This window comes from Protomyctophum bolini, assembly GCF_963924005.1.
Source record: "Protomyctophum bolini genome assembly, chromosome: 14".
NCBI lineage: Eukaryota > Metazoa > Chordata > Actinopteri > Myctophiformes > Myctophidae > Protomyctophum > Protomyctophum bolini.
Window position 1 is genome coordinate 10,116,202 of NC_137875.1, and position 25,247 is coordinate 10,141,448.

A 25,247-nucleotide genomic window follows, 5' to 3' on the forward strand; every position below is an offset into this window, starting at 1 on the left:
TGGCTGCAGATATGCATGCTTAAACGTTAAAGAGCGGTCCCAACGTAAAACGCTACCTGGCGCCTGGAGCTCCTCTCCTCCACGGTGCAGGCCTGCACTCCGTTTGTTTTGAGATCTCTTCCCCGTGTGTCACTTCCTCTACTAGTAACCTTGGGTGGTGACATCAACCAGTCACTGACACCCATCAATCACCCCTGTACCAGACCCTTTCACATATGATTAGGGTAGAAATAACAATATTCTCACAACCAGTTACACATGTCATATTTGTCTTTTTCAAAATAAATAACATGTACCGAAAAATAAAGTAGAAAGACATAAATAATGTGCTTTTGTCACACTGTACTGTACTGTACTGTACTGTACTGTACTGTACTGTACTGTACTGTACTGTACTGTACTGTACTGTACTGTACTGTACTGTACTGTACTGTACAAGCTCTCCCTGGCCTCTGTCTGTGTTAGGCTGCACAACAGTGACACTCTGCACAACAGTGACACTTGGTGGTGACAATATGCTACTTTTGTGCTCGGACCAAGGGACGGACCCAGACACACACACATAGCTGTCTATATAGTTAGGGAAAATTAGCTTAAGTTGTGACAAATCTGGAAATAAAATGCTTACCACTAGCTTTCTTCACAGATGTGTTCATAAAGGTGTCTACTATCACAGAACAATTTGTTCCAAGCCAACTCCCTTGGGAAACGTTGTGGGAGCCAATCAAAGATGGGGTACATGGAGGGCCTAGGATAAATGCAGGACATTATGAGCTTCTGAGGTGTGTAAATAGTTTTTTTTGGGGTGCTGAATCTGTTCCAGCCATTACCTTTCATTAAAAATGACTTCCTGGCCATACAATTGGCTGCTTTTGAATGTCCCAAACATGCATAATAACTAATATGTCACCTTTGTCACCAAGCTTCCATCCATTCTCCAGTATGTACTGGAGTATGAATGGAAGCAGCCAATCTCTGGTCTGGATATAAGCTCGTAGAGAGTGTCGTGCTGCTGCTCCTGTTGTTGGGGGAAGCTTTTCAGTTTTGATACTTCCAGTAGTGGCCTGCTTCCTGAATATGTCAAATCTCCAGTCCCCAAAACTTTTGTGCGATTTCCCATGGAACATGAACTTGAATAGTTCACAGCTGGCTGTGATGATGTCCTCCTTGTTGGCTTGGATGTCCAAAACTTCCATTGCCCTCTCCACTTTGTCAGTCTTGCAGAACTACTACCGCTACTGGGAGTATCAAACCAGAAAATCTGCCCCCCAACAGCAGGAGCCGCAGCACAGCACTCTCTCCGAGCTTATATCCTGACCAGAGATTGGCTGCTGCTGCAAAGTCCATCACTGGATGTACAGTACATCCAGTGTACCACCACCAAGCTTCCATGGTCCATCCATAATGTACTGGAGTATGGATGGCAGCTTGGTGACAAAGGCTATGAGTCTGTATCGTCAATGAACAGACCCCATCACACCAGACTATCTTCTGAAGTTAGTCAGTTGCAACTATGAGGGGGAGTGTACACACTGCATTTTAGTGCACAGTGCATTTCTGCTTGTGGTAACTGCCATGGCACATTTAGCAAGAACAGCAAGCTAGATGACAAGAGCAGTGAGGGAGATGCCAGGGAGTTGGAAGATAGTTGTATGTTTATTGATTCATATTTGTAATTATTTTTTACAAAAGCATACTTACATTTAAGCACCTTAGTTTTTTATTATGTGTTGATCTTTTATATTGTGATATGATATCATAGAGCCATGAAATTCGGCACATTAATTTCCCCCTTATTTTACAGTTAATTGTTTTAAAGGTGTGACAATAAAGTCTTTCTGATTCTGAAAAGAATAAATCTATTAAAGATTGTCCATCTACTTCTGTTTCAACAGTTAGTTTCAATTAAGATGCATTTGTGATATATTAATAAAATGCTTTTTATATTTTAATATTCCCCCCACACCAACACACAAACAAGAAAACACCATAGACATCCATTGAGATATGCATACAATGGATTATTAGTTATTACACTAGTATGTCTGGGACATACAAAACCAGGCATGGCCAATTTTATGGCCAGAAGTAATTCTTACTGAAAATGAATGGTTGGAACGGATTCAGCACCCCAAATAAAACTCTATTTACACACCTCACAAGCTGATATTGGCCTCCATGTACCCCAACTTTGATTGGCTCCCATAAAGTTTCCCAAAGGAGTTGGCTTGGGACATTTTTTTCTGTGATAGTAGACACCTTTACGAACACATCTGTGAAGAAAGCTAGTGGTAAGCATTTTATTTCCAGATTTTCCATAACTTAAGCAAAATGTCCCCTTATTAATAGGACAGCTAAAAAAAAAAGCAAAGACGTTTAGGGATAAGGGGTAAGTCATTGATGAAAATTGTATTGTATTTGACTGTACTCACACTAGTTGCTGTATGTAAGTATTCAATCAATCATTTTCCATCACCAGATCCATAACGCAGATCAGAGCACCGCCATGATGAAAACTCTTCATCTTTTTTTCATTATCGGAATCTTATTGAGTAGAATGAATCTGACCAGAACCCCAGTGCCTCCTCAGATTATAAGATTCTCTTATTAGCCTCATCTATACTTCACAGTGACGGGCTCGGTATATATGCGGATCTACAAGCTCACAACTGAGCTTGTAGTCTTGCTATTTACTGCATGCAACAGAGTATAAATCAGGCTTTAAGCCGTGTGTGTGTGTGTGTGTGTGTGTGTGTGTGTGTGTGTGTGTGTGTGTGTGTGTGTGTGTGTGTGTGTGTGTGTGTGTGTGTGCACATGCATACACAGTTTACACATTTAATAACGCCCGAATCAGATAAGATTTAGCACATTCCTCTAAATGAAAATGCACTCAAGTGTGCATTGTGCCATAGACACACAATCCCTCCCCTTAATGGACCTGGTTAATTCACAGATCCCCTCGCGTGTGTGTGACTGTGTGTGTGTGTGTGTGTGTGTGTGACTGACTGTGTGTGTGTGTGTGTGTGTGTGTGTGTTGATGCACTGAGGATTGAATGTACTCATTATTCCCAGGGGAGGGGAACTGAACCTGAGAGATCATGTGTCTCTCCTCTCCTCTCCTCTCCTCTCCTCTCCTCTCCTCTCCTCTCCTCCACAGCTGTTGTGCCTGGAACATGGTCTATACTTTCTCCTGGGGAAAGAAGTGCGTTTCCTTCTGTTCTTTAGTTATTGGCAGTTGTATACAGTATAGCTTGTTCTCACTTAAAAATAATGTTGTGGGAACAGAAAGCAGAGAGAATTTTATTTTTGTGAAATCCTCTGTGGCTAATACTATACTAAAACGGCTTGGTTTTGTTTTGATCAACTTTTCTAACGGTTGTCCTCTGATCCTCAAGCCCTAGATTAAAATGAAAAGGAGCACAAGTAATCAAGCTTGTAGATCTACTACTTCTGATGCTTTTGTCTGACGCTGTATATGGCGTTGAGCAGTTGAGACCAATAACAGTCTAAGTCCACACTAATTAACCATAATGTATAAATTATAGATAAGGGTTCAGGACACAGGCCTTTTCTAGGACGGGTCAGAAAAAAATTATGGACTGTTATTCGTCTCAACTGCTTACACAAAACGTTTTCTGCCCGACAATAATGATACTGTATGTGTGTTGGTCCCTCGGTGCTTCCTCAACTCCCATGTCTCCCCAGAAGAGAAATGCCTCCTTGACAGTGCATATTTTTCACCTAAACTGCAGTTTGAGGCAAGAGCTGTGCTTTGTGTATTTATGCTGCATACTGGTGTAACGGTGACAAATTACGGGGGTAGATTGTTTACTCGCCACCTGTTCACTTTACTACTTAGAGCATCAGTTTGCGCATTTCTGATGCCTGTTCAATCAATGTTTGTTAAAATACTATCGCCCCCACCCTGGCCTGGATTCTGAAGGTGGCTGTAATTATTTTGTGAGCGCTGTTTGAAGAGTGTGCAAAAAGAACCAGCTTGGCTGTGTTCGTCGGCGTTGTTCTAATTATATTAACTTCAATGGGGAAGTACAAAATTAGTTGTGACAGTAAGCTCAATTCATGCCAATTAGCATGGTTTGGAACGTTGGTCCACATTACAGTCAAAGCTGGAGGTTAAGGGCTTTAATTGGCCCGCAGGTAAACAGATGGTCATTTAGTTGTCTTGATGTGCTTTGATCAGTAGAAGCTAGCCATTAAGAAAGTGTTCATTAAACTACATCGAGTACACTGAGGACACTTACTTGGTTATGTATTGTATTGACATGATTGCAAGATGCTTCCTTTTGAGGTTATAATGGAAAAAATGCGTTCTTCTGCTTTCCTGCAGCCAACACAGCCAAGGTGTTCATCGAGGTGAGGGATGAGAACGACCACCCGCCCGTCTTCACCCGGCAGCTCTACATCGGAGGGGTGGCAGAAGACACTAAAACCTTCACCTCCGTGGTCACTATCATTGTGAGTTAAAGGCATACTACTGTACAGTAGGTAGATCTGGTTGCACGCACCCATGCACGCACGCACACTTGTGATTACCCTGCAGCCAGTGAGCCACAGTGGGGAATGAATCTGAATTCTGTGGGCATAGCTAGCTAGACCTCCCCCACCCTTCACCACCACCACTCACCCAAACTTCGCCACCCGCCCACCCTCCTGCCTGGCTTCCTAACATCAGAGTGGAGTTAGTATAATCCCAATTTGTGCACAGAACCATGACAGGGAGATCCTGTTTGATTACCAGCCTGCATGCTATGCCTAGGAAAGAGTGGAACGCGTGCGTGCGTGCGTGCGTGTGTGTGTGTGTGTGTGTGTGTGTGTGTGCATCATGTGCGTGCGTCGTCTATAGACGTCCTATCAAATCCAACGCTTCACTGCCACATCACCAACATAATGTATGAATGGTTCTAGCTTGTTAAGTGACGGATACAACCGGAAATGACCTGTCTGCATCCGCCTCAATTTAAACAGGTTTACAAAAATACATTTATCTTATTTATTCTTTTCCCAGATTGCATTTTTGGTCAAAACAAGCGTTTTTTTTACAGCGGCCCATAACTAAGGAACCGATGATCGCGGATAAAGGATAAAAACACTGGCTGTGGCGGAAGAATGAATGCCTGGCAGTTTGCGTTAAGTGAACTGTGTACACATACTGTAGCACAGGGCATGATGACACATGATGTTTTCCAACCTCTCAGTGTATCTCTGTCCATCACAGCAGCAGCTGGGAGGACATGGCGTGCATTTCGCTGTCATTGTCGGGGCAGAAAACTCTTATGTCCATATTCTAACTTTTCATGTTTTTTTTCCCCCGCAAATTAACGCCCTGCTTGATCATCACTACATCGCCACACGAAAGCATCAAAGGTAGCAGATCCACAAGCTCGAACTGCGTCGCTTCACGTCACATTTTGAGCTTGTCGATCTGATATTTTTGCCATTTTTTTTATTTGGACCCTGAAAAGTAACAGTCATGGACGTATGAGGTTTCCACCCGACAGAGACGCTGTCTTGTTTATCCACATAACATCTGGCCTCACTCATTAATACCTGATGCAATTATACCTATCGTTCAGGAGATTGACATTAGAGTTGACTGACATTAAATTCGCCCTTGAAAACCTTGTTATAGAGCTATAGGGGTGATGGAGTTAATCGAACAAATCAATAGAGTGTGTGTGTGTGTGTGTGTGTGTGTGTGTGTGTGTGTGTGTGTGTGGTTGTGTGGTTGTGTGGGTGGGAAACCTGCTCATCGGGGGCAGTTAGGGTAGGGGCCACTCAGCAATATTCCAAAAGTCCAAGGCCCACAAGTATTATCTTGAAACATTTGTGACCAGATTTGACTGAGAGCCTGCCATCGTGCAAATACCAGCTTTTCAGGAGGATGAGGCTATTCTTTTAATAGCACAGGCAGACTCTTCACATACTAACTAGAGCATGTCTGAAATAAGTGTCAGAGATTAAATCAACATGTAAAAAATATGAAATAAATGTAGCTAGGTGAAATGTTAGAGACCACAGAAGTGAACCTTTCCAAGCCTGTTTTCTCAACTAGCTGTTTTCTGCAAGACATTACTCTATAAGCCATATCTCCACAACTTGTGGGTCAAATTTGGTCACATTTACTAATTTATTCTGTAACAGACTACTGGGAAAACACACAGTAAAAAGCCACATTTCCATCTATAAACCCAAACCTTAATGAACAAGAACATTGTGATTAATGACACAAAAGAAGAAGAGAACATATATAATGAACAGATCATCACAGGTGAATTAACAAGTAAGTGGTTAATACTCATGGGGCCATATCACTTTCTCTTGGAACAAACAATCTTGTTCAAAAACAATGAGTAAGAATATTCTCTTTGCTCAAGGACACTCTGACACTAATCCCAGGAGACCCGGTGGGGATGGAACCAGGAACCCTGCGTTCCGTTCCCCCTCCCCATTAGCAAGGATGATATTACTGTGTGTCTCCACTCTCCAGACTGATTGCACTGGAATGAAATCTTCTGTTTGCAACGTGCTGCTTTGGGTTGCAATCTGTTTTCATCACGCCGACATGCCAGATGACTCAATGAGTTATTAAGGCTGTAATTTACCTTTTTGAAAGATGCAAACGGCAGCAGCTGCCGGCAGGTCTGCTCTGCACACAAACAGTACGACTGATGCATTTCCACTCTGATGTGATGAAGCGGCGAGGAGAAGGTCGCTGGAAATGGGAGAGCTTCTTGCCTTCTTCTTTATTTTATTTTGTAGGCCTACATATATGTCCTCAAGCATAGACGCCACGGGCAGAGGGTGTTAGAGAGGCGCGGGCTGAATTTGAAAATGCTTTTCGAGCTTGTAGATGGTTGTGATGGTTTTGTGTGAGGCTGTAGTATCTCCAGCAAATTGGCACCTCTTACAAACAAACAACCTTTTTGAAAGCAGTCCCACAGGCCGATTCAGCCAGACAAGACTCATGGGACACGGCAAGGAATAAACTCACACAGAGACACCTAAGGCACATTTTGTTAGCTCTATCTAACCAAGAGGTTTTGTATTGACTATTTGACTGCTGTTGCTGTCCCAATAGCGCTCACTGCCATACGTATTGAAAGTGCTATTAGGTTTTTATTGATTCAGAATAGGTAACGCTCTTCTCCACTGTGGTCCGTCAATGAAATGATTCCCCCCCGTCCACCGCGATCTTAAAACCTTTTTTCTCAGAATTGAGGCTCAGATTGAGCTAGCATTTTAGCGATTTTGCTTTCGTTTCATTTTGGGGTGAATTGTGAGGTCTTCAACATAAAGTCCCCGCTCATCCTGGGAGGCAGGTGACATACAGACTGAATCGATGTTGGCAGTCAAAATCTTCAAAATAATAAAGCCGTCAAATAATTGTTGTATAGGTATAATATTTGTGCCAAAAAAGTACAACATTTGCCTCCGAGATGTAGTGGAGTAGAGAAGTACTGTATAAGCATAAACAAATACTAAAGAATGTACCAGGGACAATGCACATTAATCAACATTTCAGTTTTCACATCATTCCAAATGAGCCAGAGTTAGACTCCAGCTGTAGTCCCTGGGCAAGTTGTTAAACATGGTGATATAACTATCAATACAAATCATAGACCTATCAATACAATACAATTAACATACAGGAGACGGAACAATTATGGTACAACATGAACGATTACACCAGTGACAAATTGAGCTAATTAAATTTATCGTGCATGCTGCGTCCGTGCGTGTTGCGTGCACACATGTCTAATCTACCAATGGAGACTCCTTTTATTTCACCATCTCTCTCTCTCTCTCCCGCCATGCCACTTTGTCACCAGTATTTAGTAGTTATTATAAACATCAAATCAATTTCAGTAGCCCTACTTTTACTGCTACGTTTATTTATTTATTTTTCATCGTTCATATGACTAGTAATTAAAATAAATAAAGAAAAAATAAATGTCCAAAGTCTTCCTTGGCAGAATGTGACTTTGCTCAAAACTCGTCCCAATTAAGTCCTCCTTGGCAAGTACAGTATAGGAAGGACTATTCCAGTGGGAGGCTCTAACTAACCCATTCTGACCTGAGATCAGATTAAAAAAAATGTCTTCTACATCCTGACAGTTTTCTGAAAAAGCTATGTTTCTATGTCAGTCGTTCTTCGATTTAAAAAAAATAGCAGACCTACAAGCTCGTATGAGCTTGTAGATCTGCTATTTTTCAATAGCTAAAGCATAACAATGCCAACACCAAAAGGGGCTCCCGCCCCAAAATGGGCTAAAAGAGAAGACGGTCTGACCAAACAGGGACAATACCTAACAGTATAGTGTGATTGTTGTGCATGAGAACAATGTTAAAACTAGCACTGGAAGCTGCTTACTAGCTTCGGGCTAGCATTTTTAGATGAGGAGAAAAAATGCAAATGTCTCCTCATTAGCCAAATTTGATTGATGCCTGCTCCAGAGCTGGTACAGTAGTTGAAATAGATAAATTCATAAATCTACAGCTCACTATTCGAGTGCCCCCATAGTCTGTAAGCTCTGACGAACGTACTGTAGACCCCGCAGAGTAGCACTGGATCTGCTCTTTTCAAAAGATTTGTACTACGTTTGAAAGTTGAAGTTGTGAAATATGGGACGTTCTGTATAATGAGTACATTCTACTTTTGGCACTTTAAGTACATTTTGATGCCAATACTTTTGCACAAAATTTGGGATTCTTGACTTTTACTTGTAAGAGATTCCACAGCAGTATTGATACTTTTAGTAAAACATTTGGATACTTTTTCCACCACTGCTACTTTCTTTGAAAAGTCAAAGAGAAACTTAGGACTGTAAGGGTCATTTTATGTTTGTCAAACTTGGAGAAACTCGCCGTCATATCAAAGTGGAGTAAAACTTGAACAGGAAAACTTTTATCTGCATTCATCACAGAGGAAGAACATTGTTGGACATTTATTACCCGCCGTTTTGCCTTTAACCAACAATAACAATCTGACTAATTATTTTTATGTATTGTCTTCTGTTTGTTGGTTCTTGTTAGTGAAATGAAATCTTGCAAGGCCAGATATTGTTGGCCTGAAGTGTTGTGGAAACAAATGCAAAACGTGGGAGAGATCTTCTCTATGTGACTCTTGCATGACTCCATTCTACAAATAGCTACATGTTGTTGTTCATTAAGGAGTTTTATTTTTGTTTTGTTTTGCATTCATATTTCCTAATCAAACGGAAGTGTGTACTCTGTAGCCATATATATTGCCTTCTTAACATAATTTACGGGATAACGATCACATTAAACTGTGAAACTTACAGTGCATGGCAGTTTGTGAGGAAACCTCTCCCAAAACCTCCTGGTGCTTTTCAATTAAGCATAATTATCATGGATTAGAAGATTATTATGGCTGTATAATTGAAGTTTTTCCTCATTGGCAATTATACCCAAAATAGTGTGTATATTGGTTAAAGTGGTCAAGCTGATTTTTATGCTACACTATTTAACTGGCGAACCCCTGGTCTGAAAGCCACTGAAGGACCGCCTTGTGGTCCCCAGACCCCACTTTGAGAACCACAGGTCTAACCAACACAACCAAACTGAAGTGCAATCTATCCTCTTCCAAGAGAGAGATGGAAAAATACAACCCGAGTTAATCACCATAATGAATTGAGCTGACTAACACAGCGGCAGTTTGTGACTTGTTTTTCTTTGACAACAATGGAGAGCCATGACTAATAGCCTATAACCCTATAATGGATATGAGCTGTACATGAAACCTGCTGGTATAAGGAGGAGGAATGTTTCGGTTTGGTGCTTTGCGCAGGCTACCTACTTCTGTGGTTCTCAAAGTGGGGTCTGGGGACCCCCAGGGGTCCTTGGACAGGTTCCAGCAATAGTAGCATCACCATCATTTTAACCACTTTATCCATTTATATGTTATTTATATGCAGACGTATAAGCTCGCAGCGCGGAAAACTTTGAAAACTCACAGACACACACAGACAGATGGGCCCAACTCTATGACTCAGACATATCGGTCGAATCGGCATTGTGATGTTGGTGCGAGGGCCGCGTAGTGGACCGAACCTCTAGTATAGGTAGATGAAATCTAAAATGACACGGATGATTTCCCTGTTTTAATGGGTTAATAAAAACGTTAAATTACGGCGACCGTAACCATATATCCTGTCATGTTTGCCGCTCTGAAGGCTGTAGCCACAAACATGTCCCTTTAAAGGCAGCGAGGAGGAGGAGGAGGAGGAGGAGGAGTGAGGCGTCTCACTCTCTCTCTCTCACTCTCACTCTCAGTCTCCAGGCAGCCTTGTCCTTGTCGTCTATATTTTACATCCTCCACATGCAGCCATCTGCCAGGACCCGTGGAAGGAAAAAAAGAGTCATATTCATCAATGTCAGGACTCAGGACGGACGGACGGGCCGTGTGGAAATTGATGAGTGAGGACACTGTCCAAGCCTTCTGATTGTACTTGTAGATTGTAACCTATATCGGCCGCTGTCGGGCGGAAACCTCACATCTCCGTGTTTCAACTTTTTTTTAAATATATAATGTAAATTAATGAATGACCTATTTAGTTGAACAAGAGTGACGGGCAGTGTTGCCATGGCTGTTTATTATAAGCGACTTTGGGATCCCTCCTCCCTCCACCTCAGTCTCGGTGGAGGGACACTTGAAGGACCGGGGAGTGGGGAGACACTTTGAAGCAAGTTGTCACTTCTCCCCGCATGCCCCCAACATAATCACAGGGTGAATCTGAGATGGCCTATTCAGACATGCCCTTTCAGAAAATCACTGACTTCACAATGAAGGATTGAGTGTTGAAGGAAATTACTTTTTGGGTTTGTTTTTCTTTTGTGGAAAATGTCAAATTGATGGTGTGGCCCCTTTAACGACATTTTTAATACCAAATTGTCCAAACTACAGAGGCAAACATTATGAATTGCCGTTCTACAAGATCACAACGCATCACAATGCGAGGCCTTGTGAGCGTGGCTATTTTCACAATGTGAAAATCATATTTGAACTGGGGAACCCCCACCCTTGTCATTATGCTCTGTCCATATTGAAACTCCACTTCCCCCTCTGCTGGTGAACAAAGGTCACTGCACCAGATCCTCTTGGCAGCCACAGGTGGTGATGGTCGCACATAAATCATGGACACTTTTCGCGTGTGTTTACGTGTGCCAATGTTAATCTCGACAGCAAATTTTGATTTAGTTTAGTCCAGAGCTATTTAGTTGAGCAGTATCTCCGTTCACTTACAATTACAATTTAGGCATTTAGCAGACGCTCTTAATCCAGAGAGATTTACAGTAAGCAAGAACAAAACATGGTAATACATCAAATATGTCAGTCATACGTAAACTAAGAACCTTACAGTGGAATATCTATATAATTAAACTATGCGTATACACTATAGAGTGCTACAGTATGTATACATCAAATGAAATCTAAGTTGCATAAGTTAAGCCTTTGCATACGCCTGTAAGGTCGTGGAGTGCTACAGCACTCCAGATGAGGACGATGAGGGACCAAATATTTAGAAAGAAGAAGAAATAGTGTACAGTACACACTACACAGTGTTGTACCCTGCCCTTTTTTCTCCATTCTAATTATTTTCTCTGCCCAACGTGTGGCGCGCTACAAGCTTGTAGGTCTGACATAACGACTGCCATAGAAACATAGCTTTTTCAGAAAACTGTCAGGATGTAGAAGACATTTTTAGAATCTGATCTCAGGTCAAAATGGCTTAAAGGTCTTTATATAAATACTTTCTGAAACGTCTATGGAAAAGATTAATGGGAAATTCTCTTCCGACGCCACAATGAGCCGAATAGTTACAAAGCCCTGGACAGGAAGTTGACGCAATGCACTGGAATCTACTGTATGGGAGTAGTCAAGGCATGAACAAACATAATGTTTTAATGACTGTGACCTTTGTAAAAAGAATATCGATGCAGACAATTGAAAGAAGACACAGGTTATCCGGATACCTTGTTTTCTGATTCGCGAACGATTATATTGACGTCTCGAAAGAGCACAATAAGAGTTTCTGAAATGCTGCAGCTGGGTGCCTCTCAGTTTCTGAGCAAAAGTATCATGAGAATACTGCCTGCAAGGATACTGCCTGTCAGTCACTTCAGTGAATGAAACGCAACAGCCAAGCTTTAATGATCTTAATTCACTTTATTTTAGCTTGTTTTTAGTCCTATAGTATAACATAAACATTACAGAGACTTTAGTTGTCACTGTACAATACAACTGTACAATAAATCAGGTAACACTGCTGATATTTGCGCCACAATGTATTTAAAACTCCATCTTGTCACACTCGAGCGCTGCATGGGTCACGTGACCAGAGCTGTTTTCTGCCCCCTCACTCTCTCAGTCTCTCTACACATATCTGGTTTAGTCATATTTTTTTATACAAATTTCATTTAGTTTTAGTCATCTCAAAAATGTATTTTGGCATGCCTTGATGGCATTCTACTGGATCTCTTCTCCACTAACCACTTACATTTTAGTCGTTTTCGTCACAGTTTTAGTGGAAAGAATTTAACACTCTGGTGTGTGTGTGTGTGTGTGTGTGTGTGTGTGTGTGTGTGTGTGTGTGCGTGTGTGTGTGTGCGTGTGTGTGTGTGCGCGTGCGTCTCTCCCATACAGGCCACGGACGTGGACACAGGGAACTACAGTGCCATGTGGTACCAGCTGCAGTTCGCTCCCACGGGGGAGGTCCAGGAGCCCTTCGTCATCGGCAACCTCACGGGCCTCATCAAGTCGGCCGTCATGTTCCGCAACATGCGCCGCTCCTACTTCAAGTTCAAGGTCATCGCCCAGGACGACTGGGGCACGGGCCTGAAGAGCACCGCCGACGTGGTGGTGAGGAGCGTCCCAGTGTTTTTGACGTGTGCACTGTCGCGCACGTCAGCACGCATACACCATGACCTTCTTCGTAATGCCACTGTGTCACGCAAAAGTATAACAAGAATGCACGATCTGCAAGCTTACAACTAGGGCTGGGACTTTAACTGATTCATCTTGTTTAATTAATTACAGGAAAAGAAAAAAAGCATTTTAATCGCACTGTTTTTGCACTGGACGAGTTTCAGGCGTACCAATCATACCAGTGCACCACCAACCAACAGAGTAGACGATAACATTAACCAAAAGTAGTTTTTAAAGTGAAATATCCCTTTAAGTGGTTACGTGCGTGCGTGCGTGGGTTTTATATACATTTAACAGTTAACACAATTTTGGACATAAAAGGTTTCCACCCTACAGCGACAATTTGCTGGTCGTATAGAATCTATACGATATCAATCTATATAGATGATGGTGATGATGATGATGATGCAGGTTTCTCCCTCGTTGCTTCCAGTCCATTGAATTATTCACAGTACTGTAGCTGCGGCACTAGCACAGCAGACGTAATCGCCTCCGTCGGGCGGAAACCTCACATGTCCAAAACGGTTATTTTTCAGGATTCAAAAGCACCAAACGCAGAAGATCTACAAGCTCGAAATGCGTCTCTTCTTGCCGTGTTTCTAGCTGGTAGAGGTGCTGCTTTTGATGCTTTCACGCACCGCTGCAGTGTGATCAAGTAGGGTTAATTCACGAAAGAACACAAAAGGTTAGAGTATGGAGATGAGAGGTTTTCTGTCCCACGACCGCGGCGATATATTCTGGACCCGACTGAACCCTCCGTTTCTGGCTGACGATCCAATTAAACTCTGCACAGAAGTCTATGGATTTTCAGTACTTCATAATTGGTCTGTGTGAGAGAGCGTGCGCGCCTGAGACTCTGTGCGTGCGACCGTGCGTGCGTGCGTGCGTGCGTGCGTGCGTGCGTGTGTGTGTGCGTGCGTTTACTTACTTGTATTACTAGAGTTGTGTAAGCACATAGCAAAAAAGAAGATAAGACCAAGAAGGTCCTTCTTGTGGAAAAAAAGGCTTAATGGCTAATGCATAGCAAGAGCAAATAAATAAATAAATAAATGCACTACGTGTTGAGGCAACAAAGCCCTGGTCAGGGTAACATCAGGCCATGTTGCCTCAACATGACCATGTAAGTGCATTTTGTCTTCTTGCTGTGCTTTAGCCAGACTATTGAAGGCTTTATAACGTTTCCACAAGAGTGCCTTCTGTGTACGTGCGTGTGTGTGTGTGTGTGTGTGTGTGTGTGTGTGTGTGTGTGTGTGTGTGTGTGTGTGTGTGTGTGTGTGTGTGTGTGTGTGTGTGTGTGTGTGCGCTCGCCCATCTGTCTATGTATTTGTATCTCTGGATATTGTGAATTCCCCACCGACATGGCGCCGATTGGTCTCAGGTTTTTGCCCCCAATTCAGTATTTATCCTGGCTGGCTCGTGGGCAGGCTTATTTTTCACTTTCCGTGAAATATGTTGGGCTAACAAGCTCGCTAATGAGACAGAAGGAGGGGTGCTGGACATATCTCGCCTGGATCTGCACGAGCAGAGCAGTGCTTAACCATGGCACTCGTTAATTTTCAGGGTGAGACCTAATTTCACGGGAATCTCATTGGGAGATTTGGCCCGCGGAGCAGGAGAGAAGATGCGCTCAGCGTGCGCTTACACCTATCGCCTCGGAATTAAGCCTGCGGTATCCTACAGCTGTCACACTGCCCCCCCGATACGAGTGGCCAATCTGGGGGAGGTTTAGTTTGAGCCGTCACGAGAGACAAAGTATACCCGCTGTCGGGTGGAAACCTTGTATGTCCGAAGAACAAAATAATGGAAATGGGACAAAATAAACTGTGTTCTAATGCATTCTATTTTTTTATTGCTGCATTTAGTCACAAGCTCTTTAATAACGTTCATTGGTTCAATGTTGTTAAAACCCACATACTCACTTAACCACTTTCACATTTATTTTCTTATTTTTAGCTACGTATATAGCAAAAACAGCCGATCTACAGCTACACGCCTGGATGAGCTGCACTGTGTGCGCTTAAACCTACATGCACACACACACACACACACACACACACACACACGAAAGCATACACAAACACATTATGGGCATAAGACCAGAGACTAGAGAAAGACTAAAAGACTATAGAATTGGCTTACTTTTTATATAATAGAATTGTCTTGTCTTCTCTTCTCTTGAATGTATGCATTGACCCAAGCCAGACATTAAGTAACATCTAATCGAATCACAACTCATGTCGAGTCATGTGACACGTAGTGAGCGTGTAGATCAGCTGAAATATGGTTGAAATATTCAGAGTGACGAAGAGCATGCAGTAATCACACGATCTTTCTGTCTGTCTGTCTGTCTGTCTGTCTGTCTGTCTGTCATAGGTGTCAGTGGTCAATGCGTTGGACATGCAGGTGGTTGTATTTGACGCCCTGGCCACTAAAATTGAAGACAAGAAGGAGAAGCTCGTTAGGTAAGACCGTTTGTGTGTGTGTGTGTGTGTGTGTGTGTGGGGTGTCCGGGGTGTCCGGGGACCTTCATTGTTTTCAGATTGGAGACCGTGGGTTAAATTCATGCCCGGGTCCTTCACATGAACATGTTTGATATTTGATAACCACCTGCTGTAGTCAGCAGCATCTCTATCCTGGAATGTTGTTGAGATGCAAATTAAGTGAAAAATGACACAGCTCGCTAAATATTTATGAATGTTAATCTCACCACCCTTGCCATTTAGACGCTAGTTCATGCATTCTAACATGGCACTCAACAACAGTGCCATGTTGCAAATGTGTGCACCAACATTTATTTTTATTTTTTCGTAGCTTAACCACAAATTTCCTGATTTTTGCACTCTGCCTATACTTTTAGAGAGTTTTATTTTCTACCGCTAAAGTATGGCTGTCAGATTTCCACTTTTGGATACATGGTTGATACAATACATGCAGGACAATATTCTTTCATTGATAGTGATATGATACGATTCAATGATTCTTAAGTCGATTATTTAACAGAAATGTACGGAGTATGCAGTGACACACTATCACCCTCCTCCCCACCCGGCTTCCCTCCCCCATACACGGGCTAATAGGCTCTTGAGTCTTAACCAAGCCCCCAGTAAGGCTATCCAACTTTGAAGACCTAACTGGTGAAATGAGGAATTTACCACTTTACCACTGCGCCACCCGAGCGCCTTCTTCTCCTGTGGTTTTAAAACCACACGTTTGGATGTGTGAGCTTCGACTCTAAACAAAGTGTGACATGTACCATTTTCCAGTCCATATTTTTTGCCACCCTCTCTGCAGGGCTTCCTTTATGAGATAGACAATGTTATTCACAACATGTTTTCCACCGCCTGGTTTCTTCAGAGAGAGATAGTGTATGAAAGGGGGATGCATAATTCCATGCAGAGTTGTCACCAGTGGTCTAAAGTAGCATTTACTCTGTACCTAATTTCTCTGCCCAATTTGGAAATGTTTTTGCTTTGCTGGAGTGTTTCCAATTTTCAATACTTGATTTCAATACTCCACTACATCTCAAAGGCAAATATTTCACTTTAGTATTATCACAAAACATACAGTACATTAACCACTTCAGTCCTATATTATACTTACAACGTGAGCATGCAGATCCGCTACTTTCAAAAGATTTGTATACATTTTATATTATGTAGCGCATTCATTTATGGAAAACAAAGTTAGGATATGAAGATAGAGAGGTTTCTGCCAACAGCAACGATAATCTCTTATTGTCATGGTGTGCAGAAAGTTGAACCCAAAAGCAAAGCCAAACACAGGAACCTAATTAAGGTATTTATTCACAATAAGTGAATGGGAAGGTAGCATAAAACAATCTGAAATGAATACTGAGAAGAGCAGGCAGGGCAGGCGGCAGGCAGACAACAAGCAGACGGATGAACAGGAGAGCTGGGTTCTGGAGGAGAGGAGAAGAGCTTGAGTTGCATGAAACACACAGGAGCAAAACACTAGGAATACTAGGAACTAAGACTTGGAAATTGGAATACTACTAAACTATAACTTCACTACTAGGACGTAAACACTGGTTTAGAGACAAGCTACTACCATGAAAGGTTGTACAATGATCTGGCGATGAGTGAAGTGAAGACCAGGGTTTAAATACTGTCAGGGCTGATGAGTTGATGGCTGCCAAGGCTGGAAGCTGGGAGGAAAGCCGACGACAACACACAGCCACAGTATGGCAACAGAGAGCCACATACTGTGACACTTATGGGGGTCTCTGGAACCAAGTCTTTTCAGATGGGGCGCCCGAGGCTTAAGAGAGATTAATTTGGCGGTCCTACATGAACAAGTTTGCTCCCCATTTATGTTTCTTCCTCATTGATCAGTCAATTAAAAACAGGCAGATTAGACCCAGCAAGACAGTCGAGTCCAACCTCTTTGGGTCCTATTTTATTTATATATTTTTTTACCCTGAACTCAATTTAATTAATGATCGAGGTTCAAGAAAATATATTTAATTTGTGGCTCTCGTGGGCGGAAGCTTTTAGTATAATTAGTCTATCTGATAAACAAATGGCTGTTAAAGGGTTCCCAGCTCTGTCTGAGCTGAGCCGTGGATAACAGCTTTGCATCAGTCATGTTGTTTGGCTCTTGGCTATCCACATATCTACATATTTATTTTTATTTATAGTAAATGAATGCCCTACAATTGTTATACTACAGTGTCACACCAAAAAACCTACAAGCTCACAGTGCATGGCGTTGTGAGCTTGTAGATCTATTTTTGCTATTAGAAAATACATATTAGGGAAACTCCCCCCTGTCAGGTGTAAAGGAGCAACTTGGACACTCAGGCATGAAGGAAGCATGAGTTCAAGTCCGTTGCTCTCCCCATGTCCCCCATATATGGGGACTAGGTTGGCGGAGGGTGTGTAGAGCCCAAGGTCATTAGATAATTGACACAGGGGTGAAAAATGGGTTACAAAATCGTGGGATAAAAATTATAATAAGTGAAAAAAATGCATATTAAGTTAAAGTGCTTAAGTGTTTGGGGTGGGGGTTTATAAATAATGAACCGTTGAAATGATTAACAAGAGACCGTGACTGAATAATTAACTACATTGGATCCATTAGAACACAGCTTCTTCTCTCCATTTCTTCATGTTTTTTTGTACATGCAAGGTTTCCACCAGACAGAAAGGATATATCCACCTTGGCCGTGGCGGCACACAGAGAGCGTTTTTCTTTGGCTCGTAAACTCAAGTGCCGATTTTTCTCAGTGCCTGAAATGGATTATCCGAGGCCTTGTTTTGCCAAGAGCCCTAGGTGTGGAGAAAACTACACACCATCCTCTGACTGCCTGCCCAGTGGGACAAGGCAATCATTTGAGCTCTGGAGGAGTTGACTGAATAAACACCTGAGCTTGAAGCTTATTTTTCAGTCGAACTGTTTGATTTTATTCATTCTGATTTGTTTAAAAATCAAATAAATATAGGCTCCTTCTTTTCCTTTCTTTTAAAAAAATACTCCAGTAAAGTAAAAGTACCTCAAACCTGTACTTTAAGTACAGTAAGTAAATGTACTTGTTTACTTTCCACCGCGGCTCATTGAACACACTGTTGTTTTGCCACCTTGTGTCCACCAGCATCATGGAGCGCTACATCCAGGACCAGATCCCCGGGGCCAAGGTGATCGTGGAGGCCATCGGGGCCAAGCGGGTCGGCGAGGGCTACGAGCAGGAGGACCACAAAGGGACGGACATGACGGTGTACGCCATCGACCCGCTCACCAACAGGGCCATCTCACGCACAGAGCTCAACAAGTGAGTGCATGGGGGGGGGTGTTTGTTTACCAAACGGGCGACATTGGCTCGAGACTTTGGTTGGGATGAAGGAACCGCATCAAACATTGAGCAACCAGAATCGGTTCCATCACACGTTGAGCCGTTTCCAGAACCGGTTTGTAACACTGTCAGAGTTGGTTATGTGGACTTCACGTCTGCTATGCAATTTCAATATTGTTTTATTATTTTTTTTATGCTGAGATTTGTCCAGCGACATGCACTGCGCAAAAATCATGGAATACGGATGTGTACATTACAGGAAACTCCCGTTAAACTTTCCAACAAACTCCGGTAAACTCCCGAATTGTACAATCACACCTGTATATTACCGTATATTAACTGTATCCACTAAACTTGAGGTTTACGGGCAGAACACAGTGCCCATAATTGCCCGTTAACTCCTCTTTTCACGCTGTGATGGAGCTGTCACCGTTCATCGGTTAGTATTTGGATCCGTGCCGTCTGAGGGCAATTTATTTTCTGGCATGCGGCCGAAGGGCCTCTCCAACTCCATTTCCCAGGCTGAATTAGAGGCCCAGCACATCCCTGGGCGTACGGTACACTGTACAGTAGTTGTGACCTTACCTGCCGTGATTGTGAACAGAGCAGCAGCAGCCGCAGCTATGCACAGTCGGGGGAGCCCCACGGGGAACCCTCTTCTAACTTCCTACACGTTATTAGCCTACAGTACACCCTCCACCAGCGGGGAGCGTGTGCGCTAGCAGCAGCCACCAGCGGGCTCCGCCAAACTTGGCCAACTCGACTGTCATTACATCTCTGTATGCATTTATAATTGTATTTTACCGACGGCACGTGTGAGCGCCTGTGGGTCACACATGCCTCTGGGTCCCAACACAATTACGTTGTCTGCGTCACGCTAGTTAATTCCCCTGGTTTCCACCCGACTGCGCTGATATGCCAGAAGGAAGGAGAGGCACAATAGAACAGTGATAAAAAGAAATAAAGAAAATAAAAAATACCATTACTGCATCAAAAGTAATCAGCAAACTTGTCAAATAATGTAAGAAAGTTCAACTGATTATTTCGGGGGGGGGGGGGGTCACAGCCTGAGAAGGTTGAGCACCACTGCAATAGAAGAGGGTGGTGGAGCTTTGGCTAGGGGGAGGGGGGGAGGGAGAGAGAGAGAAAGAGAGAGGGGGGGGGGGGGTGGTGTATTTCCACCAATCCATCATCCCCTGACGTGCCACCGGCCTGAAGGTTGTTCCAGGCGTCTGGTGAGATGGCAGCAGCAGCACATACATTGCATTGCCCTCCCCGCCATGCTGCAGCCTCCAGCATTGCCCTCCCCACCATGCTGCAGCCTCCAGCATTGCCCTCCTCCCCATGCTGCAGCCTCCAGCATTGCCCTCCCCACCATGCTGCAGCCTCCAGCATTGCCCTCCACACCATGCTGCAGCCTCCAGCATTGCCCTCCACACCATGCTGCAGCCTCCAGCATTGCCCTCCCCGCCATGCTGCAGCCTCCAGCATTGCCCTCCCCGCCACGCTGCAGCCTCCAGCATATTATCGTCACAGTTGGGGAGAAGCCTCTTACCGCCATATCTTTTTGTGTTGTTTTTTCCGGCTCCGAAAATTAACACCCATACTTAATAATAAATACTACAGTCACACAAAAGGCATCCAAAATAGCAGATGCACAAGATTTTCCAGCTTGTAGATCTGCTACTTTTGATGCTTTTGAGTTTTTTAATCTTGAAAAGTAATGATTTTGGACAGGCTTCTACCCGACAGAGGTGATATATACTGTAGACCCGGGTCTCGCCTCGTCTCTGTGGCCGCGTGACCACGCAGCAGACGCCATGACCACTTGAGGATATTAAAGCACTTCATTAGATGAAGGAAAATAACACCATAGGCACCATAGATCCTGAGGTAAAGCCAGACGGCCAAATAAACAGACTGGACCCACTATCAGCATGCGGTTCTAATGAATGGCCCAGCAGATGTCACTATTTGCCCTCCTGCTGGCTGCAGAAACATTAGCACTCCATCCAAGTGAATGAGGTTTTAAGGGCCAGTCTTTATACTTGATTTTATTAGCTTTTCAGGCCGCTGCACGGTGCTCATGCCTAGAGTGATTGCCATAAGATCTGTGTATCTATCTGTCAGTCATTGTCCCTTCTATGTGCATACATCGAGTTCCCTCATGTCATGTCATTAGTATATGGCCATATCTGGGCCCTTTTGACAGTGCCGGTACTAGTTGTCAAGATATTTTATGTGGCCACTCACGTACTGCCACACCGGGGGGGGGGATCGCTAGCCATTACAAATAGCTACGGTATGATTGCCTTCCAAAGTTTGCGGGCCCTGGGTAGACAACCCAGCCTGGCGGAGACATGCGCCGAGTAGGAGCGCACCGTTGAAGTTAAAGGCAATCAATTGTACATGGTGCAGCCCTTCGGTATAAACTGTTGTCTTGCCTTTATTTCGCATATGTCGCCGCAGGAATTATGGAGTACTTCTTCTACCAGCAGTGCCCAAAACGACATAAAGGACATCACTCGGCGGGAAACATCCCCTACTGAGTACTATAGTTCAGTCTCTTAATTCCCAGCTTAGTTTGAAACGATATACCTTTCTCAGCCACCTTTCTCGCTCTCCTTCGGTCATGTCTCCATCTCCCTGACACCTCTCTCTCTCCCCTGACACCTCTCTCTCTCTCCCTGACACCTCTCTCTCTCTCTCTCTCTCTCTCTCTCTCTCTCTCTCTGTCCCTCCGTCCCTCTCCTCCTTTCATCTCTATCTCCCTCTGCTTCTTTTTCTCTCTTTCTCTCTCCTGCTCTCATCATCTCTCTCCCCCTCTATCATGTCACTCTGCCGCCCATATTCCTCTCCCCCTCGTTCCCCTGCCTCTCTCTCTCTCTCTCTCTCTCTCTCTCTCTCTCTCTCTCTCTCTCTCTCTCTCTCTCTCTCTCTCTGTCTGTCCCACTCTCATCTCTCCATGCTCTTAAAACATGAATGATACTCCCCATCCCTTTTAAATCAGGCACCGCTACAGACAGTCAAGATCTGAGCTTGACTGTAACACCAGTCTCTCCCCACCCTCCCCCCTTATTTCAACGCCTTCTGTTTTATTCATCTTGTTAAGAAGCCTGCATGCGTCATAAAAAAGGGGAAAGACAGAAATGAAAAAGGGGGCCCCGTTTGATCCGGAGCACCGTCCTTATAAAAAAAAAAGAAAAGTCACTTTCTGAGACAGCTGCCATTAATTTTGAAAAGCGGCTTCGTAATGTCGCTGACTTTTTAATAAGAATCCTGCTGCTTTGCTCTTGCTGGGGAGGAAAGTAGCAATGAGAAAGCACTGCGAAGCAGAACCTCCGGCCCGCAACGCTCATAAAAATAAAAATAAGTCTCAAGGTGCACTAGCTGCTCAACAATGACATGAAAGTGAGAAGACAACACAATAAATGTCCCTTTCACATTTTTTGAACGCATACTGATAATGTCCTTTGAGTTTGAGTTTATTTAGGATTTAGGAACCATTATCCACAAGCTCACAACACGTCACACCGGGGCATGTTGTGTGCTCGTACATCTGCTATTGTCAGTAATTTGGGCATCTAGTTTGTCTTGGGTCTCGAGCAAAAACGTGTGGGAGCCACTGACTTGGACCAGGGGACTGAATGTCTGACTGCAGTTTGTGATGTTTACACTTTTGAGTATTCAAACAATCAATCAATCAATCCTCCAGGTGGTCCCCAGCTAATATAAATGATGGAGAGTTGGTAACCAAATGGACCCTTAAATCTTTACCCTTATGGGTACATTTGGTTTCATTTTACACTCTCAAGAAGGTAAAGTATTGTTAAACACCTGCATTACTTAACTTAAAAGAAGTCTACAGAATGTAGAAGAATTGTTATTTTGATCAATGCCAGTTATCTCTCCTATGGTACCACATCAATACAGCGTGGAATTGTGGACACACATCTTATCCAATAATAACAACATATTCAAATGTTGGGTCTGAGAGGCTAAATCTCATCAAAAAGTGGTCCCGTGGCTCAAATGCTGAATAAACAATGGACCTTGACATGAAAAAGGTTGAGGCTATTGCACTGCACTTATCATTGTTTTCCCCTCATCCACATTACCTCCTTTTGGCAAAGCGGAAACATCATCCTATTGCCCATTGTAAGCTCATGGGCAACTGGTGGCCCGGGGGCCACATGTGGCCCTCACCTTCACTTAATGCGGCCCTCGGGTTTATACCAGAATACTGATAGTATAGTAAGTAGATTAGTAGCTTAATGAGTATTATGTTATCGTCTTTTCTTTCACGTGCAATGTATTTGTATTTAGTTCATGAAGTTAACATAACTATAATTAAAGGCATTTGAAATTTAATTAATGTTTTTACTTTTCATGATTTAAATTCAAATAATAGCAAAACTAGCTGATCTACAAGCTCAAAACGCGTCGCACTGCGACCCGTTTTGAGCTTGCAGATCGGCTACTTTTTTCTATACGACAGTATTATCCAACGTGGCCCTCTGGAGTTAGTGGGGAAATAATAATAATGGCCCTCCTCGCCGCATGGTCACAGTTGCCCATCCCTGTCCTCTCTAGGTTCCTGGAGGGCAATCTCCTGGACATCAACAAGGAGTTCCAGGAGTTCATGGGCGCCGAGGGCCGCGTGAAGGAGGTGCGTGACCTGGGCGTGGTGGCCAGCGTGAAGAAGGCCGCGCAGGCCGTGGGATACACGGAGGGCGCGCTGCTCGCCCTCGCCATCATCATCATCCTCTGCTGCATCCCCGCCATTCTCATCGTCATGGTCACCTACAAACAGTGAGTGTTTGGCCGTGCATTGCATTATTTTATTTTTTATTTTTTTTACTTATTTGGCTCCTAGTCGGGACCTAGTCCTGATTTATGGTGTAGATTGGGTTGAAAAACAGCGCTATAGACGATTTATAGTATGAACTCTCTGCAGTAGGGAGGAATATGATATGAATAATAATGAAGCACACTTTAGTCCTGAAGTTCGGTTGAGTTAATTTCCCTCTCCTAGCTAAATATAAGCGCCTAATTTAGCATGCGTGCATCTTGTAGTTCATAACTTTGATGATTCCTGCTGAACGCATGGATTAAAGTTCTTAGTCTCCACGACTTGTTTCAGTAAATCAGATTAAACGGGTCAAACTAGCAACAAGAACTAACGTTCAATGTTCAGAAGTATATTCCATAAAACTTCCAATGGTCTCGGATATTTAATATTTAAAAGCAAAGGATGAAGCCTCAATCTGCAATCTCTACTGCAATCTGTACTGTATATAGAACAGCAAGAACACATGGTTTAGAAGGATATTACAGTAGGCAATGCATCAACAACATATTTATTTAACCTTTATTTAACCAGTAAAAACCACAAAACTGGCCAAGAGAAGTGACACAGCTCTGCCAGTAACAATAAATACACGACAAAAAAACAGGACAAACATAATGCTCATAAATACAGTACCACTACTGAAGAAGCTCAAAGGGAGAACAGGAACGTCTAGTAACACAACCAATAAAGACTAATAAATAAAAACACAATCCAGGTCTAGTTACTCGTGGGCGTGTGCATGAAACAAGCACCCGTGCGACAATTTAAACGGGGCCGTGCCCGCGTAAATATGCTTTGTTGTAGGCCCTCAACTTCTCTGCCAGAACAAAAATAAAACACAGGCCTCTCATTGAAAATGAATTGCTAGGCGCGTTAATCGCTGCTCATCTGAAAAGACCATTAGAATATAGAGATAGGAGGTTTCTGTCTGACAGTGAAGATGTGATGCAGCGCTAGTGTCGAAGCCTGACACCTTTCATGCTGTTTCACAAATCACAGATTGGGACTTAATAGCCTAGACAAAAAAAATAAAAAAAATCAGCCGTGACTGATTTGTTTTTGCTTGAATCTCTGTGACCGATTGTGGAGATGGCCCGCTGGGTTTGGGTGAGCATAACCACAGATAATTGTCATGTGTTGATACTGAAGAAATCTCTGTCTCTCTCTCTCTGTAATTATCCATGCTGACTGCTGGGCTAATCTCTGCCCTATGAAAGCACAGGAACAAATATCCATGAGATGCCACAGACTAGTGCATCATCGTTTGACCAGGTTCTGGTCACACAAACACACACACACAGCGACACTTTACTTATGAGCCGTGAATAAAGCTTGTTTTCAGCAAAAACGCAATTTTGAAAGATAATGATTTTAAGATTTCGCCTAACATTGAAGTCAACAAGCGGGAACATTTTTACTCATGGACGGACCATTTCTGGTTTATCTCCTATCAACGAAGACGCTGAAAGACAGTAGTGAAAGAACGATCTCAAACTGAATCAATAGATATCAATAAAAGACTAAATATAAATCTCGTCTCTGGCACGGAATGAGTTTTTATTGGAGTTACATTGATGAGTCCGACAACTTAACAACGTTTATCTCTAAACTAGACTTTG

General features: G+C 43.2%; 1 protein-coding gene across 1 annotated transcript in view; it reads left to right on the top strand.

Annotated features, from left to right (window-relative positions):
• LOC308328207 (protocadherin-15-like) overlaps positions 1-23,592 on the top strand; it is a gene marked incomplete at both ends in the record, with an annotated part of 276,193 nt that extends 252,601 nt beyond the window's left edge. The window contains 5 exons of the mRNA XM_080781948.1: positions 4,349-4,476; positions 12,686-12,901; positions 15,341-15,429; positions 18,579-18,755; positions 23,370-23,592. Coding sequence (XP_080638074.1) covers positions 4,349-4,476; positions 12,686-12,901; positions 15,341-15,429; positions 18,579-18,755; positions 23,370-23,592 — 833 coding nt within the window. The remainder of the gene's footprint in view (positions 1-4,348; positions 4,477-12,685; positions 12,902-15,340; positions 15,430-18,578; positions 18,756-23,369) is intronic.
• Between the last annotated feature and the right edge of the window lie 1,655 nt (positions 23,593-25,247).